The 24,581-nt window shown below is 35.8% G+C and overlaps 1 protein-coding gene across 1 annotated transcript in view; it reads right to left on the bottom strand.

Moving 5' to 3' along the window:
• The window catches only part of KDM4C (lysine demethylase 4C), a 240,246-nt gene that overhangs the window by 73,052 nt on the left and 142,613 nt on the right, over positions 1 to 24,581 (bottom strand). Inside the window, exons 15-19 of the mRNA XM_027881062.1 lie at positions 23,502 to 23,683; positions 22,438 to 22,654; positions 21,416 to 21,492; positions 4,297 to 4,352; positions 1,110 to 1,218 (exon numbers count right to left, since the gene is read on the bottom strand). Coding sequence (XP_027736863.1) covers positions 1,110 to 1,218; positions 4,297 to 4,352; positions 21,416 to 21,492; positions 22,438 to 22,654; positions 23,502 to 23,683 — 641 coding nt within the window. The remainder of the gene's footprint in view (positions 1 to 1,109; positions 1,219 to 4,296; positions 4,353 to 21,415; positions 21,493 to 22,437; positions 22,655 to 23,501; positions 23,684 to 24,581) is intronic.

Raw genomic sequence — 24,581 nt, 5'->3', positions numbered from 1 at the left:
CTTGATGAACTTGGAGGTCATTTCTAACCTTAATCATTCTATGTTTCTATGACTTCGGTGTTTTCAACCCTTGAATTAACAATTTTCAAGCAGTCACCTTACATTTTTATAGTATGTTATATATATATATATATATATATATATATATATATATATATACACTTTAGATATGTCTTTCAAATTATCTTTAAAGGACTTGTGAAAACCAAATTTTAAAATTTTGAACAAAAATGCAAAACCATTTGAAGGACAGGCTACCAATTTCAAACCACTCCAACCTGCATTTCCACATTTAGAAATGCAGCTACAAAAGACAAAAACTAACAAATGGAATGAAAGTAAACTAAAAAAGAAACAGAATATTAACAGTTCCAAATGAATGAGTATAAGCTAAGGTAGACCAAGAACAATACTAGAAATAGTGTGGGGCAGATCCAGAAGACTTATGCTTTCCCTAAGGCTTTGAATGGGCCACTAATCACTTCCTTTCTATTAGACATCATAGTCATGCATACAGTGATAAATTAAGTAATTCACATGTAACATAGCAAGTATATTGCACTTATGCATATCTTCTGCTTGGGTACATCAGTTTTCTTGAATGACACTCTTTAGTGTGTGATTTGTTTTACGCACATTTTTCAATGCCTAGATGGCAGAGATACCATGTAACAAACAGATCATACATCCTTTTACCTTCATAAATAGTTCACTGAGGTAAAAAACCGTAATAAAGAGACCTCACAAACATGTACTGTGTAATATTCTCACTCTGTTCTGGTTTCATCACTAGTAGAATTTCAAAAGTGAAACTTCCACAGTTAACACTGGTTAAGTTTGTTATTCTTTTTTTGTGGAATGATAGGTTTGAATTACTTTTAATAGAACACCAAAGATTGTTAACAGTGTTAATGAATTGCCACTATGTGTCAAAAGGCCCATCTTGATAAAAACCTGGTTATTTATTCCTTACCTTAAACTTACCTTACCAGTAAACCTTAAAGGTTTACTGTTCTCTACCTGGCAATAATCATCATAATTCAGATTTTCAATACATTTCAAATACTGGAACACCTTAATAGCAAAGCATATATTAATATACTACTCACCAATTTTAACCTTTGCAAAGGTATTCTGCTAGTGTCTATCGGAGTACGCTCTGTGACATTACCAAATCTGACTTCTGGGATGGCAACTGCACATATTACATGTGCCCACCTGTGAAAAGTGGCAAGTCAAAAACACCACCAAAAAAACCCATAGAAGTACTAGTGTTTAAGGTGTTTCATTACTTGCTGTGTGTTTGGTTTTTGCTTTATTAGGCTTTCTCAACTTTTTCAAAACATTTTAGCAAACTTTACAACACCATCACTTCATTTAAATATAATTTCAGACTGAGGTTTTGTTGCAGCATTTTTTTAAGCATCTTTCACTTTCTATTAAGTGCACAGTTTTCACAGTTGTGCTATTCAGGTATGTATGTAAAGACCACGCTATTTGGTTCATGAGTAATTTATCACTTACAGCACTTTGCATTAACATTACTCAGATCTGAGTAACTTTTTGTAGGCAACACACATGATCACAATCAGTCATATATCTACTGAAATGCAAAACAAAGTATACTATCAAGATATTCTGTTTACAGACACAAAGGCATAAAAGCAGTAAAGTGATAAGGCTATCAGTGCAATGCCCAACACGAACTGGAACCCCTTTAGCAGTTAAAGCACCTGCAAGTGCCTAGGACCAATGTTACATGCAAGACTTCAGCGCAACTTCAGGAAGTTTGTCAGATCATTCTATGTGCTTCCTATATTCATCAGAAAGCACTGCTATTATCCTCCAGATTCTGTTTCAATACATAAATATCAGAATACGAAAGGCTAAATGAAACTTTGAAAAGTCTGAAATTATTATTGAAAGTGTATGTTTCATGGAATAAAAGAGAAGCTAATGACATTCTTAAGAGACTACTTCTAAAATATTTTAGGGGTACACAAGTAGTAAATCTGAAGAAAGGAAAACATTTCTATTGTTTGACTCATATTTGCCTTATTCCCTGTCATTCCCTGTACATCTGGTTTCATTACCCCATTTCCTCTATTTCTGTAATGCTTGTTTCACTTCCCTTTCTATATATCTCCAAGAGACACACCTTATTTCAGCATCTTAGCAGACTAACATCAGAATGTGGGCTGAAGCTGAAGGAGATGGAGGGTGATGCAGAAAATAGAAATAATTTCTCTTCCTACACTAGAGGAGTAGTATTTCAAAGAAGTCATCTTTGACAAAAACATCTAAAAAAGTACGACACTCAGCAACTAAATATAAACTGCTGTCATGTGACTTCAAAGTTGTATTTGTCAGAGTGTGAAATAACAGCTGCATATAAAGATGACATATCAATTAGCAAGTTATAAATTCAGCCCAAATAAAAACAGATAAAGCTTACAGATCCATCATTTTATTACGGCAACAGCTTTGTTCATGTTTTAACTTAAAGAAAAGAGTCCCGCTTTAGGACTTTTAAAAATTTTTAAAAACACCCGTTTTCTTTTCATTGCTGCCTGCCCAACTGCTAAACTACGGTCTTACCATTTAAGTTTTATGGGACAGAAATGTTGTAAATAAAATGCCTCTTCAATCAATCTTTACACAAACATTTATACTCTGACATCTCTCAGCCTAACAGACCCAAAATAATTGCTGTGTTCTGCTGAAAAGAAGTAATCTCAACTCTCCTATATGATAAATTGTTTCCTGCACACACATATACCACGTTTGATACATTAGCTTTTAAATTTAAGTAATACTCATCCTATATCTCTCATCACTATGTAAGCAGAAAAGAAGGAGCTAAGGGAATGCACGTTAGATTTTACACTTGTTGGAGAAAAAAGCCATACTTTTGACATACTTTTCTGAAAAACTCAAAATCTTGGAATGTTAGCTAAATGCTGAAAGATAGCTGAAAAACTCTACAATGTGTAACAGCTATAAGGTATTATGGAAACAGGAAAACAGGTGTTGAACTGCTATTACAGAAATCCCATTTCATAAATCTGTAACACTAACCTGTAGAGTGACAGAATGTAAAGCCAAAGATTTTATGTATTGTTATGGAAAAAAAGTCACTTTATGTAAACCTCTGTGGATTTTTTCAATTAATAAATCTTATGAAATATTTGGAAAAATTTTCAATTGGTCCACAAAAAAAGATATACATATTTTCAAAGAAGCAACCTGTCAGCAGCAAATATTAAAAAGAGCATGATAAATCCTACTGAGATACTTCTGTCACTTCCTTTTTTTTTTTTTTTAGTTGTTTTTTTGTTTGTTTGTTGAATAAAGTAAGTATCAAATTTAGGGGAATTTAAACTAAAATTCAGCTGAGAATTTTCATGTACTGGCCAAAACCTCCACTGGAATGGTTACAATATTATTTTTTTTGCAGGTAAGATATGGCCTGAGTTTCACATAAAAGCTTCTCCTAACGGAATAATTTACCAGAGTCATGCAACCCAATGCAAATCACTGATAAATAAATTCTTTCCTGCTAAGCAAAAAAGAATCTTGCACCAAGATCATGGCTTACCACTGCATTCCAAAGCATTAAAGAAAGAGTCTACATGATGCTGCTAAGCTACTAAAATAATCTAATTAATTATGAAATTCTAAATGCACAAAGACTGTTGTACGACTGGGCTCGACAAAATATTAAGCTGACACATTTTCCCCTTTATCTGTTAGGGTAACTTGCTATAGTGTTCTGTCATCCAGATGCAATAAAAAATATTGATTCTGTTAATAATACAATGTCATCAATAATACTATTTTTGACAGTGTGTGATATAAATGTATTTGAATAAAAAAGGAACAACTTCAGAATTGAAAATTATTTCAATATGATTAAATAACTGAAAATACTGTTCTTAGGAGTTCAAAGTTACTGTATGGTAGTTTTCAGGAGCAAAGAGGAAAATACACTTTGCTGTTTAGTAAGACTTCCCCATGCAAACAGGTATAAATGAGGTTTCATTTACTTTCTTTACACAAAGGCCAGTAGATTAAAATTTGGAACAAGCAAGTGCATGCAAATACTAAAACAAACGTACATTTTACTATCTATTTCACAAAATGCCAGCGGCACATTTGAATAGCAGTAATTTTAGTTCTGCAATGATTCAGCTTCAAGGGAAACTGTCAAGTAATTATATTTACAAATGCTTTGCACATGGGAATTGATTGGGAATAAAGTTAAAAATAAGCACATAAAAAAAAAATATTACTTACTTTTTGTCAGTAGTTTGCTTTAATGCACCACCTCTCAAATTGCAGAGACAACATTCCTAAAAATAAATATAGTGCAGGAAAAAAGTTAGCATTATTTCCTGTTTAAAAATCAGTTTAATTTAGCTGATCTTGAGGATAAGCAAATTGTTAATGTAATTAACTACTGGGACAAAAACTGCCACTTATAAGCATGGCATTTCCTTACAAGGCAGAAAAAAGGATACAGTAACAAAAAGAGAACTCCTATAAGCTAAAGAAAAAATCTTAATCATTAAAGTGTTAATCCTAAATGAAGTGACATAATCACTTTGAAAGTGATACTAAATAAAAAAAAAAAACAAACGCAAAAAAACCAAACCATAACAAAAAAAATAAAAGTAAAAAAAAACTTTTAACATTATAAAGGTAAAAAGAAGTACTACAGCACATAATTAGTTTAATAGAAGTTACTGAGAAACTGACCCATAAGCTATTGATCCAATTCAATTTTTTTTCTTTTTCTTTTGCTGCAGTATACCTTCACTGCTTTGATCATTAGTAAACTCCAGCTCTTTCAGGGCACTCAGCAAGGTGTTTCAGTGGTTCCCAGATAATATGCCAAAAATCATGGCTTTTCCTACCTCTACTTAAAACTGAGCCTTTGAACCAATACAGTCTTTTCTACTTTTCAACTCTTCACTTCCTCTCTTCAGTCTCCTCCATTTCTGAATCTATTCGTTCCCTTTTTCATTTTTTTCCCCCTTGTCCCTTGATAAAAGCTGATGAGAAAGTATTTCCAATGTTTTTTTTTTTTCTTTCCTGGATTTCTGTCTCTACAAATAACCAAGTGTACAAAATGGAGTCAAGATATACTGTGACTGTATATCTCTATGTGAGCCTCTACATTTAAGATGCCCTTGCAGGAGAAAAAAAAGCCATGCAAACAAACAGATAAAATTAAACTAAAGCAAAACTCCGTCTGACCTTACTTTAAACATTCCAATAATGACAACTACCAATGTCTGCCAGAAATCTAACTGAATGTTATATTACATTTCCTATGAAAATAACCTTTCCTAAAGAAAAACCAAACAAAAAACCCAAACCAAAACAAACAAAACCAACAACAAACACAAAAAATCCAAACAACTAAAAAACCCCACTGCTTTCTTGTGACATTTGGGTCTTTGCAATTTAAGCACACAAAATTTGCCTTATGAACCAAACCCATGGAGAGCAGGTAAACCATCCTGATACAGAGTACCCTTTCAACTATTTAATATTATTGTAGAGTTTTAATGAAGTGAATTGAGGTTAATTATTTTTTCCACAGCAACCTTAGGATGGGAACTAACACATTCCAGATCACAGTTTTCTTTGTAAAAGTAAACATTGACTATTAAATCAGGAAACCCAAAGGCTCAGAACACCAATTAAAAGGGGATTGAGCAGTAACAGATACTTTCAGCATATAAAGAAAAATTGAGTATTACAGGGCTGCTGTTGCAGTACTGCTTATAACATCTGGTAGCCTTTTCAAGAGAGAAACAGCTCAGATGGAGGACATCACTGCATAGGAGTCCTCCATTCAGCTGCTGGAGAAGAAGTAAAACTGTTCCTTTCAGGAACAATATTGCATATAGCTGCATCTTTGTCAGGTTCTCTTGCTGCATCTTAGGAAACCTGTTCTACTATCAAGTACAACACAAGAGAGAAGGTCATTGGGAGTGGAGGGGCAGTGAAGAGAAACACAGATTTATTAAGGTTGGAGAAGACCTCCAAGATCATCAAGTCCAACCATTAACCTAACACAAGGTCCACCACTAAAACAGGCCCCTAAGCACCACATCAACATATCTTTTCAGCACTTCCAGAGATGGTAATTCCACCACTTCCCAGACACACCTTGAGGTCATTTCTTCTTCTATTGCTCGTAACTTGGGAGAAGACCCCAACCCCTATCTCACCAAAACCTTCTTTCAAGAAGTTCTAGAGAGCAGTAAGGTCCCCAACAAGCCTCCTTTTCTCCAGGCTAAACAATTTCAGCTCCCACAGATGCTCCTCATAGAGCTTGTGCACCAGACCCCAGTGTTGAGCCCTGGGGAACACCACTGGTGACAGGCTGTCAGCTGGATCCAACTCCATTCACCACCACTCTCTGGCCTGGCCATCCAGCTGTGTTTTTACCCATCCAAGCCATGAGCAGTCAGTATTTCCACAAAAGTGCTGTAGAAGACAGTGTCAAAGGCTTTACTAAGGTCCAGGCAGACAAAATCCACAGCCTTTGCCTCATCTACTAAGGGTGTCACCCTATCATAGCAGGAGATCAGATCAGTTTATCTCAAGTTTCATTATTTGAATAATGATGAACTTTTCCTGCTTCTAATAAGTACATTTCACTTTTGAGAAAAACCTTCATCTGATCATCTGCTGTATAACTTATCAATGCAACTAGACCGAGAAGTCATGGCCCTGAAGAAATTCCACAAATAAATTAAGCTAAAATTGCACAGGAAATTTAGGCAGAAGGTAGAAGTCATAATCTGTACCTACTAACTACGGACCTTCCATGTTAGGGGGAAAAAAAAAGGGGAGGGGAAAAAAAAGAAAAAAATATAAAAAGAGATTAAAAAGGGAGGCAAGGACAGCACAGAGGAAAGAAAAGGTGACTATAAATATCCTCATTAAAAGGTAGAAAACTATTACCCTTATGTAGGACCGCCAGGAACCAAATTTAATCTCCTCTCACAAACCACTCATAAAAATCTTTAGAGAGAAGGAAGTGGTGGTGGATTCACAGTTATTCACTGCCTGCTGGATACAGGCTACAAGAAATGAGATTCCTAAAAACTTGTAAATTTCATCAGTGTTCACACCAAACCCAGGTGGGTAGAACCACAGGCTTAAAGCCCATTAAAACTACTTTTGTTTATCATGGCTGCACTGCAATACGTTGTCCCATGTTCAGGCAACACGGCTATTACTTTAACTCCAGTTTCAACATACTGCAAGCAGTGAAAACTCAGAGGATCTGATATTTACAAAGACTAATATTCCTAATAAATGTATATTTATCATGGATGGCAGTGAAATCACACTAGCAACTATTACCCATGTCATTATCCATGAAGGACATAGATCTGTTGGAGCTGGTCCAGAGGAAGGCCACAAAAGCAATCAGAAGGCTGAAGCACCTCACCTATGAAGGTTGAGAGAGGTGGGGTTTTTCAGCAGGAAGAAGAGAAGGCTTCAGGGAGACCTTATTATGGCCTTTCAGTAGTTAAAGGGAGCTTTTAAGAAATATGGGGACAATAATTTTAGAGGGGGTAATAGTTTTACATTCAAATGAGCTATAAGGAGAAAGTTTTTTACAATAAGGGTGGTGAAACACTAGAACAGGTTGTGCAAAGAGGTGGTAGATGTCCCATCCCTGGAAACGTTCAACGTTAGGTCATACAGGACTCTCAACAACCTGACCTAGTAGGAGATATCCCTCCTTATGGCAGGGGATTTGGAATAGATGACCTTTAAAGGTCCTTTTCAACACAAACTATTCTGTGATTCTGTGATTCTATGTTCTCACAGAGAAAGAAACCATCTATGCATCCCAGTGTGTCTGCTGTCAACCTGTATGTAAAAATCAGGATAGGAATGGATTCCATTATAAAGCACCACCGTATAACATATCCAATCTCTGATTCATTACTACTTTGCAAATCCTTTAAAGAAGTAATTTTGTCATTTGTATTTGCATTAAATAATAATTTCTTAAGCATATTACTTTATACTTATCTAAATTAAATCTTAGACCATTTAAAATTGCTCATCTCCTTTAAAAATCTCCATAACATTCTAGAATTACAAGAGAGTTTTCTTTCTTCCAGTATCTGTATAAAATAAGACATCTCCATACAATTTGCAAACTTTAGTACAGCAACATCTATTTCATCTTTCAGCTTTTTAGTGGAGATGATGCATTTTTTTTAATAACAATACAGATTATATCCAATGTTTCTCGACTAAATGCTTTCCCTTGCATACTATGAAACACTTTTGCAATCAGCAATCCTAATCTGGTCTACTCATTTCTCTGTTTCAATCACTTTTGTAGACTCAGCTGTGAAAACTCCCCTCCAAGGAAGCACCAAGACATTCACACATAGCTATAATAGGCAGCTGTAACAACTTAGGCCACCAAAGATTCATGAACTATCCTGTGACTCACAGTATTACACCATCCACTGTAAAACTTCCCACTGCAGGATACCAGGCATTACCACCTGAACCTGAGCATATATAAGTCATGAAATCTTGGAGCTTTGTGGACTTCCCCCACGAGATCAAGACCATCACTTCCACAAGACTGTGACCAGCAGATATCAGAACTGCAACTACCAAGTCAAATTGCTGGATCCAATGGGCAGTAACTTTCTACCTTTATGTTTTCTTTTTCTTTTCCCTACCCGTTTTCCTAAGTGTTATTTTTATGTTTTAATATTGCTGTATTATTGTAGATAATAACAAACAAAAGAACTTCATACCTGTTTTCCTTTGCAACCAAATTGTTCTAAGACAAATCCCACATATATATATATATATATATTTATAAACACTGATCATTCAGTGTCACTTCATTCTAATCTGCTCCAAGGGATCTATTAACAAGAACCTGGGTTACCCTTGCTTACTAGTGCAGTTCGTAACACATGGATAAATACTACAAAAACCCAAGCCTTTCCTCATTCATTTATATTTTAAAATGAATGCATTAGGTTATCTTTGAATATTTTTTATAGTGTGCCAAAATTCAAAGTCATATTGACAGTAATGTATATAAAAAGCAGTTTTCACACTTCCATATTTGCATACTTACTTCATCAGCAATAGCACTCCGTATGACAGGAAGCTGCCTGACGCAGCAAGGCAATAGAATTCAGCCAAGCCATAGCAGAGGGACATGCACTAAGTTATCTAATGGTTATTTTTATGGAAAACTATGAACCTGCACCACATGATCCCCTTTCTTGTTAAACTCCTGTATCTCCTTTTGTCTCAGGCCCAGTAAATTGCAATGTCATCTCCAAAGAATTATATTTATTCAGTTTTAAAAAAAAGTTTAATTAATGTCAGGGGATGAAGACAGGATAAAATAATATATATTTTATCACAGCTGTTCAGGTCACTGGCTGCACAGGGTGTCTGAGCCTTAGGTTAGTACCAGAGGACAGTGTAAGAAACGCCGGCAAGCAGGTGAATTATGTGCTGTGCTTAATGGTAGAGCTCAAGGAAGAAGTGGAGAGACTAAGAAGTTTTAGGGAGAGTGAAAGGGAAATACACTGGTGGAGTCGCACCTTTTCAACCCCAAAAGAAGTCCATCAGGAGACAGTGAAGGCCTGTCCCTCCTGCCATCAGGCAGATGGGGTAAACCAAGTAGATGGGGGGGAATGGAAACAGGTCTTCTAACAAAGAGGTAAAAGAATCCCCTCCCAACTCCCATTGTCTCCTCAGCTGTCCTTAAAGAACAGGTTGAGGTCCTGGACCCAGACAGTCAGGCAAAGGGCAGTCAAGAAGAGGATCTGTCTGGAGGGTCTCCCTCTTGCATCTCGTCTACCAGACGGATTACAACCACAGCTATAAAGAAAAAAGAAGGGTAGTTGTAGTAGGCAACTCCCTTTGAGGGGAACTGAAAGCCACGTATGCTGAATGGACCCATCCCACAGAAAGGTCTGCTGCCTTTCTGGGGCCCAGTTGAGGGATGGGAGATTCCCTGAGCTAATCCAGCTCTCTGATTATTACCCACTGTTGGTAGTTCAGGCTCGCAGTGATGACATTACTGAAAGAGGTCCCAGGCTAATTAAAAATGATTTCAAGGTGCTGGGTCAATTAGTTAATGGGACAGGAACACAGGTAGTGTTCTCCTCTATTCCTGCAGTAGCAGGGATGAATGAGGAGAGGGGTAAGAAAACCCATCTAATCAACAGGTGGTTAAAGGATTGGTGCCACCGGCAGAATTTTGGTTTCTTCAGCTATGGGACAAATTCTATGTACTTAGCCTGCTAAAGAGAGCAGATCTTCAGTCAAGTCAGGCAAAGAATGTTCAGTTGATACATTTGGCATCTCCTCCTGTGAGACTGGCTTACACAGTGTTCAACTTTAGACTGCCCTGACACGTTAAGCAAATGCACTATAATCTTCAGGATTTCTTCTATCAGTGGGTGACATCATTGCTCCTCATTCCTTTAACTGTATCCTAACTCCAGTATCTTACATTCTGTTTTCCAGATTATCTCTGTAATTTAGGAAGATCTTGGTCATTTCTAATTAAGGCCTCACTACAGAAAAAAAAAATTTAAAAAAAAAATAAAAAAAGCTTGTATTCAGCTAACATCACCTGCAACAGCTTCTGCACAAGGGATAACTAAGCAGGCTTTAGCTGGTCAAGCCAGTAATGAGATGACTGCATAGTGTTTGACAGATGTCAGTAAAACAATGAGTCTTGGAAAAAGGTTTGAGTAAATACTCCAATAAAATAAGGAGGCAGTTGCTATTGAAGTAATACAGCAGCAGATTCAAAACAAACAAACAGAAAGGTTCTTCACAGAGTATGTGTCTGTTTGCCAGATGTGGGTGCTAAAATTTTACACCAGTTGAGAAAGAAGCTGCATAAGTTCCCCAAAAAGAAATCCAACAAAGTTTACTTTTTATTTAATAAAAAGAAAGATACTGCCTTTGGGTAAGGCAGTTTCTTATTTGCATGTTTTAGGAGATTGAGAAAGCATTAGGGAACGTTTGCTCAAGACACATATTCTTCACCAAGTATTAATTTCTTGCTCGGCAAAAGAGGAGAACAGACTAGAACAGACTTTGGCTTAATTCATTATGGCACATCCTACTATCCTACATAACCTGCAGTTTTAAAGCTTTATATTTAGAAATGATACCTAGATATTACGAAAATCCAATTACTTGGCACACATTGCAATATATATCACCTGTAATATATATTTAATTTTCATGGCTTATGATTCTAAAAAACTAACAAAATGCAACTCACCTTTTCTATTATTATTATTTGTACAATAAACTATTTTGGGTGGCTTTATTGTCACAGCTTTGTTTAGCAGTTATACCAGTATTAATACCTTCAAATATTTCAATACATTTTGGCTAGTGGTTTGAATCACAGAATGCCTTGGGTTGTAAAAGACGTTAAAGACCATCTAGTTCCAACTCCCCTACCATGGGCAGGGACACCTTTCACTAGACCTAATTGCTCAGAGCCCCATCCAATCTGGCCCTGAACACTTTCAGTGATGGGGCATCCACAACTTCTCTGGGTAACTGTCCCAGTATCTCACCAGCCTCACATTAAAGAATTTCTTTGTTACATATAATCTAAACCTGCCCTCTTTAACTTCAAGGTCCCTTGATAATGCCTTAAGCACTAAGTAGGACACTATTTATCCAGTTAATATATTTCCACCCCTTCTGCATCAGCCATTTTCCCCGTGTGTCTACTGACTCTGACTAGTGTCTGAAAGCACTCAAAAACCTAAGAAAAGTGGTTAGGAAAGGTTTTGCGTTTTTTTTCCCCAAAATATTTTTAATAAGAACTCAAAACAGTTGGGTTTCAGAGTCAACTATTACAAAGATGTGTCATAAAAATGCTGATTTATTAGTCCCATTTAAAAATATCTAATTTAAACAGACATCAAATCTTCAATTATGCCACAGTTAGGTCAAATTGTATGGCTATGGCTGTTAAATGTCCTTCATTTTCTTAAAGCCACTCTTGTGGGCTTTTTAGACAGGAACGTCTCAACTGAAAATAGATATCTTTAGTCTTTAACCTTTTCTATCATTTGCCTTGTAATGCCCAAGGTCACACTTCTAATATTATTAACACAGATGTACATTTGGATATGGCAGTGCTGCACTTTGGCTATATCATTTTTCCAGCTTATTTATATTTCTGTCTATATTTATCCCTGCGTAAAAAGAAAAGGGGTGGTATTTTTCTTGGCACGTTTGAAAATGTTGTTTTCTGCAATGGTCCACTAATGAACATGTTAATCGTTCCACAACAAGGGAATAATTTTCACTCAGAAAAAAGCTTATGAGATGATTTAATTTTAATTCAGAGATCACTACTTTATCCACTTCAAGCTATTACCTTCAGAGACAAACTTCCATTTTCCTAGAGACAAAATATTTGAAAAAAATAAAAAATTGCAGAAAAAATTATGGCTATCTAGTAAAAATACGCTGACTGGAAGCACCATTTCTTAACAGAGTTGCTAGATGCTACCATTATAACTGCAATTTGTATTGCAGATGATTAAAGTTTACACTGATTAAGGAGGCAGAGTAATTCCATGAAAGAGATATCCACCACAGGTTAACATTTATATCATATGTAGACAGATATTTGGCTACAAGCTTAAAGTAGGTTCTTGAGAATAGAAGGTAGCCACACTTCTTTTATGGATGAGTATTTTCCTCTTTCAGATGCATCCAAGCCTGTTCAAGACATCCACCTTTGGGAATTTAAAGTTTACAAATCATTAGCTACTTAATTTCCACGTTTTAGTAGCCTAATCCTGCAAACATTCACTCTGCCCTGCACTTGATTTAGGGATGGCCAAAATTTCCTTGCAATTGCAGGTTCCACATCATGCCAGGCTGAGGCAACAGTATACAGAGCTAGTACTGTTTTGCCACACTATCCATAGTATTATTGAGAACAGTAAATCTCCACGAATGCCAAGCGCAGGAGAGAGCCAACTGAGATGACAAGACTTGAAAAGGACAGGAAATAGAGGTAAGATGTCTTCAGCCAAAGAAATAAGAACTGGCAGGACTGATTATACTCATTATACTCATTACAGGTAACTGGAGTAAAAATACCTCCCAGACTTGAAGGTGGGAGGAGATCTCCCAGACTTGATGGGAAGATATGTCTTTTCTCACTATGCATATATGAAGGAGTCAAAAGGAATGAGATTAGTTTATTTAAAACATAAATAATCCACTGAAATAAAATACAAAATACAAAACTGATATTCCTCCTGCAAAATATTGAGACTGTGAAAATCATTCCCAGTGGGTAAATACTTGGGTTGGGGCAATTTCAGCACAAATACAGACTGGGTGGAGAATGGATCAAGACTAGCTCTGGTTGAGAAAGAGTTGAGTGTCTTGGTTGACAAGAAGGTTGACAAGCTGGCTTGCAGCCCAGAAAGTGTAGTGGATTCAAAATCCCAGCTACCTAAACCCATGACAGAAAGCCAGCCATATCCTGGGTTGCATCACAAGAAGTATGGCCAGCAAGTTGAAGGAGATAATTCTCCCCCCCTACTTTGCTCTTATGAGATCCCACGAGAAGTGCCCTCAACACAAAAAGGACCTTGACCTGCTGAAGTGGGTCCACAGGAGGCCCAAGATAAAAGGGCTGGAGCACCTCTCCTATGAGGACAGTCTGAGAGAGCTGGGGTTGTTCTGCCTGGAGAAGGCTCCAGAAAGACCTTATAGCACTTTCCAATACCTAAGGGGGCTAGAAAAAAGGTGACAGGACAAGAAGTAATGGCTTCAAACTGAAAGAGGGCACATCTGGATTAGACATAAGGAAGAAATTCTTCATTCTGAAAGTGGTGAGACACTGGAACAGGTTGCCCAGAGAAGCTGTGGATAGCTCATCCCTGAAAGTGTTCAAGGCCAGACTGGATGCTGCCGTGAGCAACTTGGTCTAGTGAAAGATGTTCCTGACATGGCAGAATCATTCTAAGATTGTATAAACACTGAGACTAAACACTTAGCAAAAAAAATGGGAATGATCATCTATCAAAATCTCTCTATCTATCTACATATATAGATAGATAAAACATTTAAAATATGTAGGATTATTCCCATTATTATACACAGAATACCTTCAGAAGAAAATCTCTATGTTCAAGAAAACAGCATAGAACCAGCTGTGCAAGGCAGGATATCCTGCTATTGGCTATTTTTATCATGTTTTTCCCCTCAATGACTTTCAAGCAGTACCCCTGGAGATCAGGTATGGTCTTTGAGGACAAATTTAGATTGGATGAGATTTGTGGAGGTTCTCTGGTCCAATTCCACCCCCAAGCAAGGCCACATTTAAAGCTGTATCTTACTGAAATCATGCTTTACCCTGCAAGGAATCCCTTCCTTGGTAAGATGAGAAAACCCACTCAACCAGAGGTGCCCAAAGCTGTCAAGCCTTTTCACATGGGTATCAGTGGCAAAGGTTGACTTGGTGAACTGCAGTAAAGGGAAAGCAAGGTCAAAATAGACTTTGAGTTTGAGCCTTATGGCACTTAGGTTAAACAGATATTTGCTGAGTTTAATGGTCTTAAGTTTGGTTTCTGTGACCCCATCAGAGAAACTCCGTATTTACAAACCTGCTAAAATATATTTTGTCATAGACTGGTTTTTGAAAGCAATACATATCCTGTTACTAGCCTAATACCAAAACCATAAAGAAATATCACGCTCCCCCCACTTTAGAGTCTACACATGATCACTAGCTGCATCTATAAGTAATTCTCCCAGTAAGTCAGCTTTTTGCAGAGAAGGTTTGGAAAAATCCAGATTTAAAAAAATAGAAAAATAAATTTAAAAAAAAAAAATCAGGTCTTACTTTTCTGAAAACAAAAAAGCACAGAAAACTTTTGGGTTTACTTTTCCTATTATAGTCAGATTTTCATACCCAATAGTTTCTGTTATTAACAATATTCAAATGCTTTTAAAGCTTTGTAGCAAAATCAGTCTGAAATTTAAGACACTGTATACCGACTCACATGTTAATTCTGGCAGTTCCCAGCCGCTGAAAAGAAGAGTTTATAATGGAAATGCTGACACTGTATTAGTGAGAAGGGCACCACTATAAAAAGTACATTCAAAATCATTATTTTCAGTAGGGTGAAATAGGGCAGTTTCTGAGCTGGAAAGCTCTTACATGCCACTTTTCTGATGCCTTTCAGAAAAAGAAAATTAAAATCCTTCAAATTATGTAAAGGGCTACTCCAAGCATAGAAAGCAATGAAACCCAAAGATCAATTTTCAATAAGTAATACACAAAGCATGAAAAAGCTCACCTACAGAAAAAAAATATCTGCTAAGCTGTTTAAACATAGGATATGTTCTCAAAATCAGAGCTAACTAACCAGATTAGGTTCTTAACAATTTCTGTAGTGCTGTGGAGAACACCACAAGAATAACTTGTGAAAAGTCATGCAGCATGAAGAGCTGGCTTACTGTGAAGCAAGGCATTGGGAGGTATTTACCTATTTCCTTACTTGCTCTCCTTTCTAACTCTTTTCTGTCCCAAATACTTTTGTCCTCTAAATAATAAAGGTACTCTGCGTTTACGTACTATAGGTATTAAGTGACCATGTCTTTGCTCATTGTACAGTGCACTGCATTCTCAATAATGTCAGTCATTATTCTTCCTGACTTCAGCAGCTTTCTCTAGCTGAAGCATTTAAGATTAATGAGGCGTTTTTCTCAATCAAGGCACTTTGCATGAATACAGTTACACTTTCAGGAGACATGCAGATAACTTATTTAATATTATTTGATTTTTTAAATTGTTTGAAGGGGTTGATTTATGGCTATTTTTTCGTCCACTAGCATAGACCATTCAGTATCATTCTTCCCTTTTGTCAACAATTGTTATCAAACAGGAACTACTGCCTAGTAGAATATAAAGATATGTTATGTATCATGAATCCAGCTATATCCTGAAGGGTGAAAATTCAACATAAAGTATTGTAAAGCATACTACTTCAGCTCCTTTTAGAGATGCTGCAACTGCAAGAAAACAGTATGCTTCTGAATCTCAAGAGCAGTTTCCTCTGATAATATAAAACAGAATATCATGGGAAAATCTGTCTCTGTAAATCTGAGTCCATACAGACATTTTTCTATTTCCATACTTTAGTGATGTTTATAGTTGGGATTAACATATAATATACGTTCATTTAGCTATTAAGTCAGGTGTTATTTCTACAGTGCTACAGTTAATATAACTGCCACGATTTTAAGAAAGTATAATTTAACAGATATAAAAACAATATTTAATTGTGTAAGCAAAGGAATGAGAACAAATTTTTCCTCCTAAGAAATGAACTCTGAACTTTGAAACAAAGTTGCACCAATGTTTCCTAACTTCCATTGTATTTTCATTGTATAAAATTTTCTTTTTCCTTGTTTCCTAATTGACCTTCCCTTCAGGATTTCATGTCTTATCCAGAAGAGAATTACTCAGACAGGTCGTCTTCTGCTAAATCTCTTCCTTCTAGGAATCAATGTGAAGAGGAGCGAAAACAATTTCAGGCATGCAGGAAGTTGAATTTTCAGGGAATAAGTATTTCCTCATAATTAAATCTTCTTATTTTGTTCACTTTTCTGATACAAAAATTGAACGTTGGAAGGCAAGTATATACATAATTCCCACAGGGAGTCGGAGTCAAATCTGTTTCAGATCTTCTGCAACAGCTGCAGTTTTTTAGCTAGCTTATCCTGAACAAAAATATAGATGAATGTGATTTTATTTGTTTCATATAGAAACTTGAAGTTTGAAATGTGTCAGTTGGAAGGTAAAATACACTCACTCTATATTCCCTACAGTAAAAAAAAAAAAAAAAAGATCATGCAAATAAGTCATTTTTTATTTCACCTCCCTCTCCAGAGAGACTTATAGTACTATACAGCAATTTAAAATACAATAAAATAACATATGTATAACAAGAGATATAGAAAACTCATTCTGTGTTGAGTTTTGGTCCACACTATACAAAAAAGATGTGGTCAGGATGGAGAGGTCCAGAGAAGGGCCATAAAGATGACCAGAGGACTGGGAAGCCTGCCATGTGAGGAAAAGCTGAGAGAACTGGGTTTGTTCAACCACGAGAAAAGAAGGCTTTGTAGGCTTTATCATCAAGTTCCAGTATTTAAAGGGTGGCTACAAAGAACATGGAGAATACCTTTCTTACAAGGAGTCACATGGAAAAGATGAGGGGTAATGGGTACTAGTTACTCCTGGAGACAATCTGATTAGACACAAAAGGAAAAAATTTCACACTGAGAACTATCAGCCATTGGAGTAATCTCCCCAGGGAAGTGGTTAGTTGCCTACATTGGACACTTAAAATTCAGCTGGACAGGGTGTTGAGCCGTCTTGGATTACTGCAGATGACTCTTGAAGTCCCCTTCCAACCTGGTATTCTACGATTGTATGAAAAAAATCATAAAAAATTAAAAATTTATTCAGAAAATAAACATATTCATTTAATTCCAATGAAGCACAGAACATAAAGCTATCAGGTTGGTACCACCTGATAAACTGAAGATTTTCAAAAGGGAAAATAGTACTCTGGATAATATATTTGATTCACTTGTCTTTTATTACAGATGTACAAAAGATTGGTTAAAAGAGAACCACACTATCTTAAGTATAATGCCAAGATTACATAAAAGTATTGTATTATTTTGAAGTGAAAGCTGTTAGGATAATCTAGGCTTATTGTCCAAACTCTGAAGGGACAGCAATATTATCCTAAAATGACAAATAGGACCAAATAAGTATCAGCAATTCTAATCATGCTGATGTCAGGAATAAGGTTCCATACAAGCAAAAATATATTAATATATATAGGTTGCATACCAAACCGGTAATTTTTTTCCAATGACAACTACAATCACAACTTTTTGCAATTATGCTGTTTAAACAAGTAAAAGAGAACTATAGAAAAAAAAAGCTGACTGTCTAGTTTATCCTTCTGCCCCAAATAAATCTTCTTCAACTATTCCTGAAAAAATGTTTATCTAACAAGTTTTTAAAGATTGTGAAGGAGTAGCTTCTATAAAATCTCTCTATATCCTATTCTTATGGTGCACTAATTTTAGAAATAAAAATGTTCTGCTATTAACTTCAGCTGATGCAACTCAAAGCCTCTGCAGGTCATCTGGTCCCAAACATGGGAGAATGGCAATTGATTGTATTACTCTTAGTAGTACACACATAATTCTACATGCCAGAATGCAACCTTTTTTCTTTCTGCCTTCCCCTGGCTATACTAAGAAGGTTAAATCTTTTCAACCCTCCCTTATGGCATGATTGAAATCTATTAGGAATGATTAAAAGAATTTTGGTTTATTTTCAGTTGCAGCCCTTTATGTTCACTATGAGATGCAGTTCTTGAGCTGCGCTCTCACTAAAACTGAAGAGAGCAGAAAGATTGTCCCGTAGGGGTTTTTTTCAGACTTTGCTTCTATTACAACGCCTAAACATCCTTATGTTTAAGGTTCTGTAGAACTAATGACTTATGTTCAGTTTCTGACCAGTGGTCACAACTGCAGTTGGCAACCGGAGCTACTGCTAAGATAAGAGACTCTCATCTTACGTGTGCATAGCTGATGAATCCTAAGTACTGTACCTATTTCTGTTGAATTCCATATGATTTATTTTACACTATTTCTTCAATATAGTTTAACACTTTGGTATCTTCACAGGAAGTATACTCCTCCAGCTCCTTTGCAATCATCTTAAATGTCTTACTTAAAGAAGACCAGTCTAGATTTCTACATATCTTAAGGGCATGAAAAGTAATCAGCAAACAATGCCCAAATTTTTATCATTCTCTCAATGATTTTAAGAGTCTGACAAGAATGATGGCTGGTGGCCTGAGACAGTAAGAGTTGAAAGCAAATCCATATTGCTATATGTTTGGCAATAATTGATTTCCACTGTAAGTCTTCTGTTACTGCTATATCTGAATTTAAAACACTTTCAAAAGCATCTGGAAGTTAGGACACACGAAATCTTTTTCTCTTCCTCATTCCCAGGATCTGTCTTAAATACATCTCTCTTTGTTTTCTGTCTAGATTTTTAGAAATTGATAGATCCATCAGTATTTTTCCTGGTATCCCTGATGGGCTTACTGCCGCCTACTACCTCGGGTCATCCATTTCTTGCCTTTTTAGAAAGCTGTTATCACCTCACCTAAGCTCTGCAAACTCCAGCAATCACTGCATAGCTCTAAGACTGCTTCAGCATCTCAAGACTTTTGAAAGACACTGTTATGAAAAAAGAAAAAGTGAATTGGGTATCATTTATGTATGAGTATATAACAAAGCATTATTCACATCCTTGAAACAGCTGGATTTCTGCTATTTAACTCAGGTAACACATACCTACTATCTATCACTGCTATGTCTTTCAGGTGAAAATGAACCGTTCACATTTACATGTGAATGGTATGTAATAACAAAGACTACAAGATAGCAGATTGGAGGACAAGTTTGCAAGTAAACGTAATATTAGTGAGGTATATTCAATCTCAGATATTTCATTAAAACTTTCCAACTTAAAAATCACTTAAGGTATTAAGAATGTAACTTTATTCTACAAACATGTCTGTGTGAAGAGCTCTCTTAGGTTACAAGTTTATTTCACTCATGTTACCAAAACAGAGCTACAGCACTAGTGATTCAGCTGTACAGTAATCAATACATACATAACATCACTGCAATACAGCTGAATATATAATAGGCAAATAAATTGTCCAAGTTGCCAACATATACTGTCCAGTCTTTGCACGGTGATAACGGTGCACCATTTCAGCACTATTACATTCTTTTTACCTAAGGTATAAAATTACAAGAATACATTAGGCCTTCTCTCCAGTTCCTAGAGTGTGCTTTTGCAAAAATCCAATTCTAAAACCTCATCACATATAATTTCCACTCAGCTATTTTGTGTATGATTTTGATATCTTTTTACTGCCTCATCTCATGTCCTCAAATGATTTGGCTAAAATTACTTTCCCTAAAATTCGGATCTTTCTTATTTTCAGAAGCTTGTATGCTTCATAACACAACTAAGCATATTTAGTAAAACGTGAATAATTCTTCTCAAATTAATGTTTTCTGTGGATGTTAATTTTCCAAAAAAAAGTTTGCCAAAGAAAAACTCCAGTTAAGCTCTAATTTTCTCTCCAACATTTTTCTTTTTATATCAAATTATCAAGTTCCTCTACTATTGACCCACAGTGAATGTGAGCCAAGTCAGTCACCTCACTACTGTTCTTATCTTTGACTTACCACTGCTATCTAAATGTCCTTTTCACTCAAAGAATATTTGGAAAATATTCTCAAACTCCAGAACAATTTTAGAATCCTTTCTACAACACAGCATTAATAAATTATAAGACTGAATTTTGATTTACTTTTTTTTTAGTGACTTTTGCTTTCAAAAAAGTGTACTATAGTCAAAAGACAAAAAGTCTCTCCAAATTTCCCTTCAAATGCATTTTCTTTATATATTAAGTTAACATCAGGTTCCAAGGCATCATACTAAATTTTTCAGTGTTTTTTAACACATTCAGTCCTATTGCTGTCATACATGGTATTTCATGAATAAGAATGGTTCTCCTTAGAACTCCCACACTTGCACATCATAGCTGTATCTTCCTTGAAAAGAAATTAATAAAACTTTTTGATAGTGTAGCGGGGCTTTCTGACCCTGTTGGTTTAACTGAAAATAAAATTCTGAGCTCATAGCAACCTGTCACTTGCTAGAACAGAGTTGTGCTTTTCCCGTCAACTTTCCGCTTACTCTAGAACATTTGTCACAAATATGTTGCAGTAGATCCTGAAACTCATGACTGTATGATAAAGAAGCTGTAACAAGGTACTCAGGTAATCAATGAAAGACGAAAATTGGATTATACCTATTTAGGATAAATCTCATTTTTTCTCTCTCTTATGTGCATCTTAATTTTCAGTTCTTTCCTTGAACAACATTTTTCACGTAACTATATTCTGTTAGCCAATCTTTTTCATGAGTGTACAAAACTATACCAAGTTTGTCTATTAAAATGCTATTACATTTTATATTGAAATCAAATCATATTTTACAAATAACTTTTCCCCAGCAGGAGTGTTCAGAAAAAAATATGCAGGCTGCATTCTACATGAAATAACGCATGTGCTATTTTTTTCTTAAATAATAATTTAAATAAGAATTTAAATAATAATTTAAATAATAATAAATTAAATAATAATTTGCTTAATCTCTGATGTTTTAGATAGCTAAGCAACATGTGAAACTTACAGCTGTCCAGGCTTTTTTTCTGCATCGAGAACACAACCATCCATTATGAATTTCTTGAGAAGGAACACCATAGCAACCTAGAACAAGAGAGCTGTATTGATTATTATACTCTGTCTGTCTCTTAATAACATCATACAATTAAACTGCATATAAACAATAACAGAAAACATATCCTGGGACAAAGGAAACTTTTCCAATCAAGGCTGTCTGCTAATTCCATAGTCTATGAAACATATCTTCCCAAAACTCAAAAAAAAAACACCAAAAAAACCAAACCCAAAACAAAACCAGAACAAAACAAAACAAACAAAAATCCTCACCAAACAAAAGAAAACCAAAAACACAAAGCCAAAGCCAAACCAAAATGCAAAACAAAAAAACAAAATCCCCAAACACCCAAAAGCCCAAATAACAGGGTATTTCTTAGTTCAGTCAGTACAACAGCAAAATGTGAATTCTCCCTGCAGTAAAAATTTTACTTAATATATTAACATCTATGCAATTATACCACATTCCTGAATATCATATGGACTTCTTAGAGTTACCTATTCAAGTTGTACTGCCTTTAGAAGTTACTGCAGTAAGTCCATGCATTCATCAGTAACTCTTGTAATAAAAAATAATGCAAGGTGAAGGAAATTACTAAAGTTAATAGGAATATTCTCGAGTCCTCCAGCAGAATTCTACCCTGACTACTTAGTAAAGGCATAATAACATCACACAGTGGTTTAAAATATGACAAGCAAAAGAGTAATTTAATAGCTCAGAATAGAAACAAGGATCAGAAGTCTGTGATTATTGAAAATTTCCAGGAAAGTTAATTCTTCAATATTTTCACAGCAGCCATTAAAAAGTAACAGAAAATCTAATGTATTTTTCAAAAATAAGACAGTGATTGAAGCATTACATATGGAAATGTTCACCAAGTACTTTTATGTACTAGAAGCCTAAATAACTATTATTTATCAATACAAGAAAATCTAAAATTACATTTCTGCCAAGAGAACAATTAGATTATTTACTTGCATGAACCCGTACACAACATTTTACACAGGAAATCAGAAGACTTGTTCCATCTTCTTCAATAAAGGCATTTGATGGATAGTTTTCAGTGTTTTCTTCACTATAAATAAAACACATCTCTGGAATAAGAGGTTTAGTCTTTTCATTTTCTGCCTTCAATGTTTCTGCTGAGTTTGCTTCCCTGAAAGTAGGACCTTCTTCATCATGATTGTCTGGCTGGAAAATAAACAAAATTTAAGTAAAAGAAAGGAGAGTCTTATTATTCCTTTTGACTATGACGAAACTACTCCTCCCCTCCCAGTATTTCAACCAACAGTATAACAGTTTCATGAGAAAATTAACTGCTTCTAGGTATTTATCACAGCCATTCTACCTTGATTGTTCAAAATAACTGTGAACTCTAGAATAGAATTTAGACTGCAAACTACTGTTATTGCAGTGGTGTTCAATGATACTGTATCTCTTGAGCCCTTTAACCCAGTCCAATGCAATAGGTGTTTTTTTCCTGGTTCCTACGCTGAGGAAATTCCAGCTTAGAAGCTTCAGAATTAGTAACATAGTACTACGACAGCATTTTTAGTTGACATTTGACACAGTAATTCCACAAGCCAGTATCAAATAGTGCTCTGCATTAGACTGTTTCTGTGGCAATACTTTTCCTGAAAGGCCTAAGTACTGTGAAAACACTTCTTCAGCACTGAAGGAAGGAACCATAGAGGCTCTGATAAAAAGTATTTGAAGATTGGGCATATAAGGAAATAGCTAGAAGATACAAACTTATCAAGAGTTCACCATCTCAAAAACTGAAATTTCAAGAGCAAGCACACACAGAGTAACGCCTGTCTCGCATAAACGGTAGTAAAAAGGCATGCACTGTCTGCAAACAAGGGGAGATGCAGTGGAACAGAGTACCAGTTCTAATTTTAACAATTTTGAGTTTATTTACCTCTCTTACAAGTGAAATGCATAAGCTTACCTTCTTTATAATCTACTGGAAATTAAGTAGCCAGGCAGCTATTTCACGCTTCACCCAGAGGAAAGAGCTGCAAGAATCTTGGCTTACCTTATAGTACGGCATGAGAAGAGTACAAATGGCACAATGAGGTTCTTTTTTTGCACAAGCTGCATTGTATTCTTTTTCAGCATTGAAATTGGGTACTCTTGTCTGCCACAGGTACACCAGAGGCCTGGCCCATGCCTCTGTCTCTAGAACTTTCTCTTCAGTTAAGGTAGTCTCAGGCAGTTCTTAAAGAAAACAAACAATTGGTCATGGAATGAAGATAAACAACGATTCTGTCACGTGTGCTAACAAAGATCAAACAACATTACACAAAGTCTGTGTAGCAATACAGGTGCAGAAGTCTAAGAAAATGTTGTGTCAGGACAAGCGCAAAATTAGGTGCTTTGACACGTCTGTCATGAGCTGACTGCTCCACATACAGTATAAGAAAGTATGCCACTAGCTCTACTGTTTACAATTTGCATTCATATCCATGACATTATATCTCACCCTCCTGCCCCACAATCGCTCCAACCTCTATCCCCTATCCCTCCATGCAGTTGGCCTTAAATTCCTTATGGATGGAACATATTGCATTCCTGCCAAAGCAGCACCACACAAATCACTCCATTCACACAGAATGGCACCTCACAACTCTTTATGGAGGATAATACTCACTTTCCAAAGGGAAAAAAGACATAAAGTTAATAGCCAGGGAGTACTGGGGAACAATCAGATCTAAAAATTAGCAGGATATGCATTTAATAGGCAGGACAGTGCCTATTAAATTTTTCACAATTGATAAGAAGACATGTAGGTGTCAGAATAATCATAACGTGAATGTGGAAAGGAAAATGTGAAAAGTTTTGAATAAAAGTTTCAGATAAAAAAAAAAGGTCTATAGCATACAGTCTCCTTTCAATGATGTATTTAAGAAAAAACTGTTTAGTTCAGAAGAAGAAAATTCCAACAAAAGAGGAATGTTTAATGAAGTACATTAAGCTGATTCATCACATTCCTTCAGCCCATGACTGCCACCTTCACTTTATGAAAATGCAGCAGTTTTATGGGTCTCCTATGATAAATTATCACACATTGCTACAAAACCACTATAAAGCTGACAACATTTTTATCATTGTTGAG

Source organism: Empidonax traillii, unplaced genomic scaffold (assembly GCF_003031625.1).
Source record: "Empidonax traillii isolate 1590-97213 ecotype Southwest subspecies unplaced genomic scaffold, ASM303162v1 scaffold83:size2986645, whole genome shotgun sequence".
NCBI lineage: Eukaryota > Metazoa > Chordata > Aves > Passeriformes > Tyrannidae > Empidonax > Empidonax traillii.
This window is presented reverse-complemented; position numbering and strand designations above follow the sequence as displayed.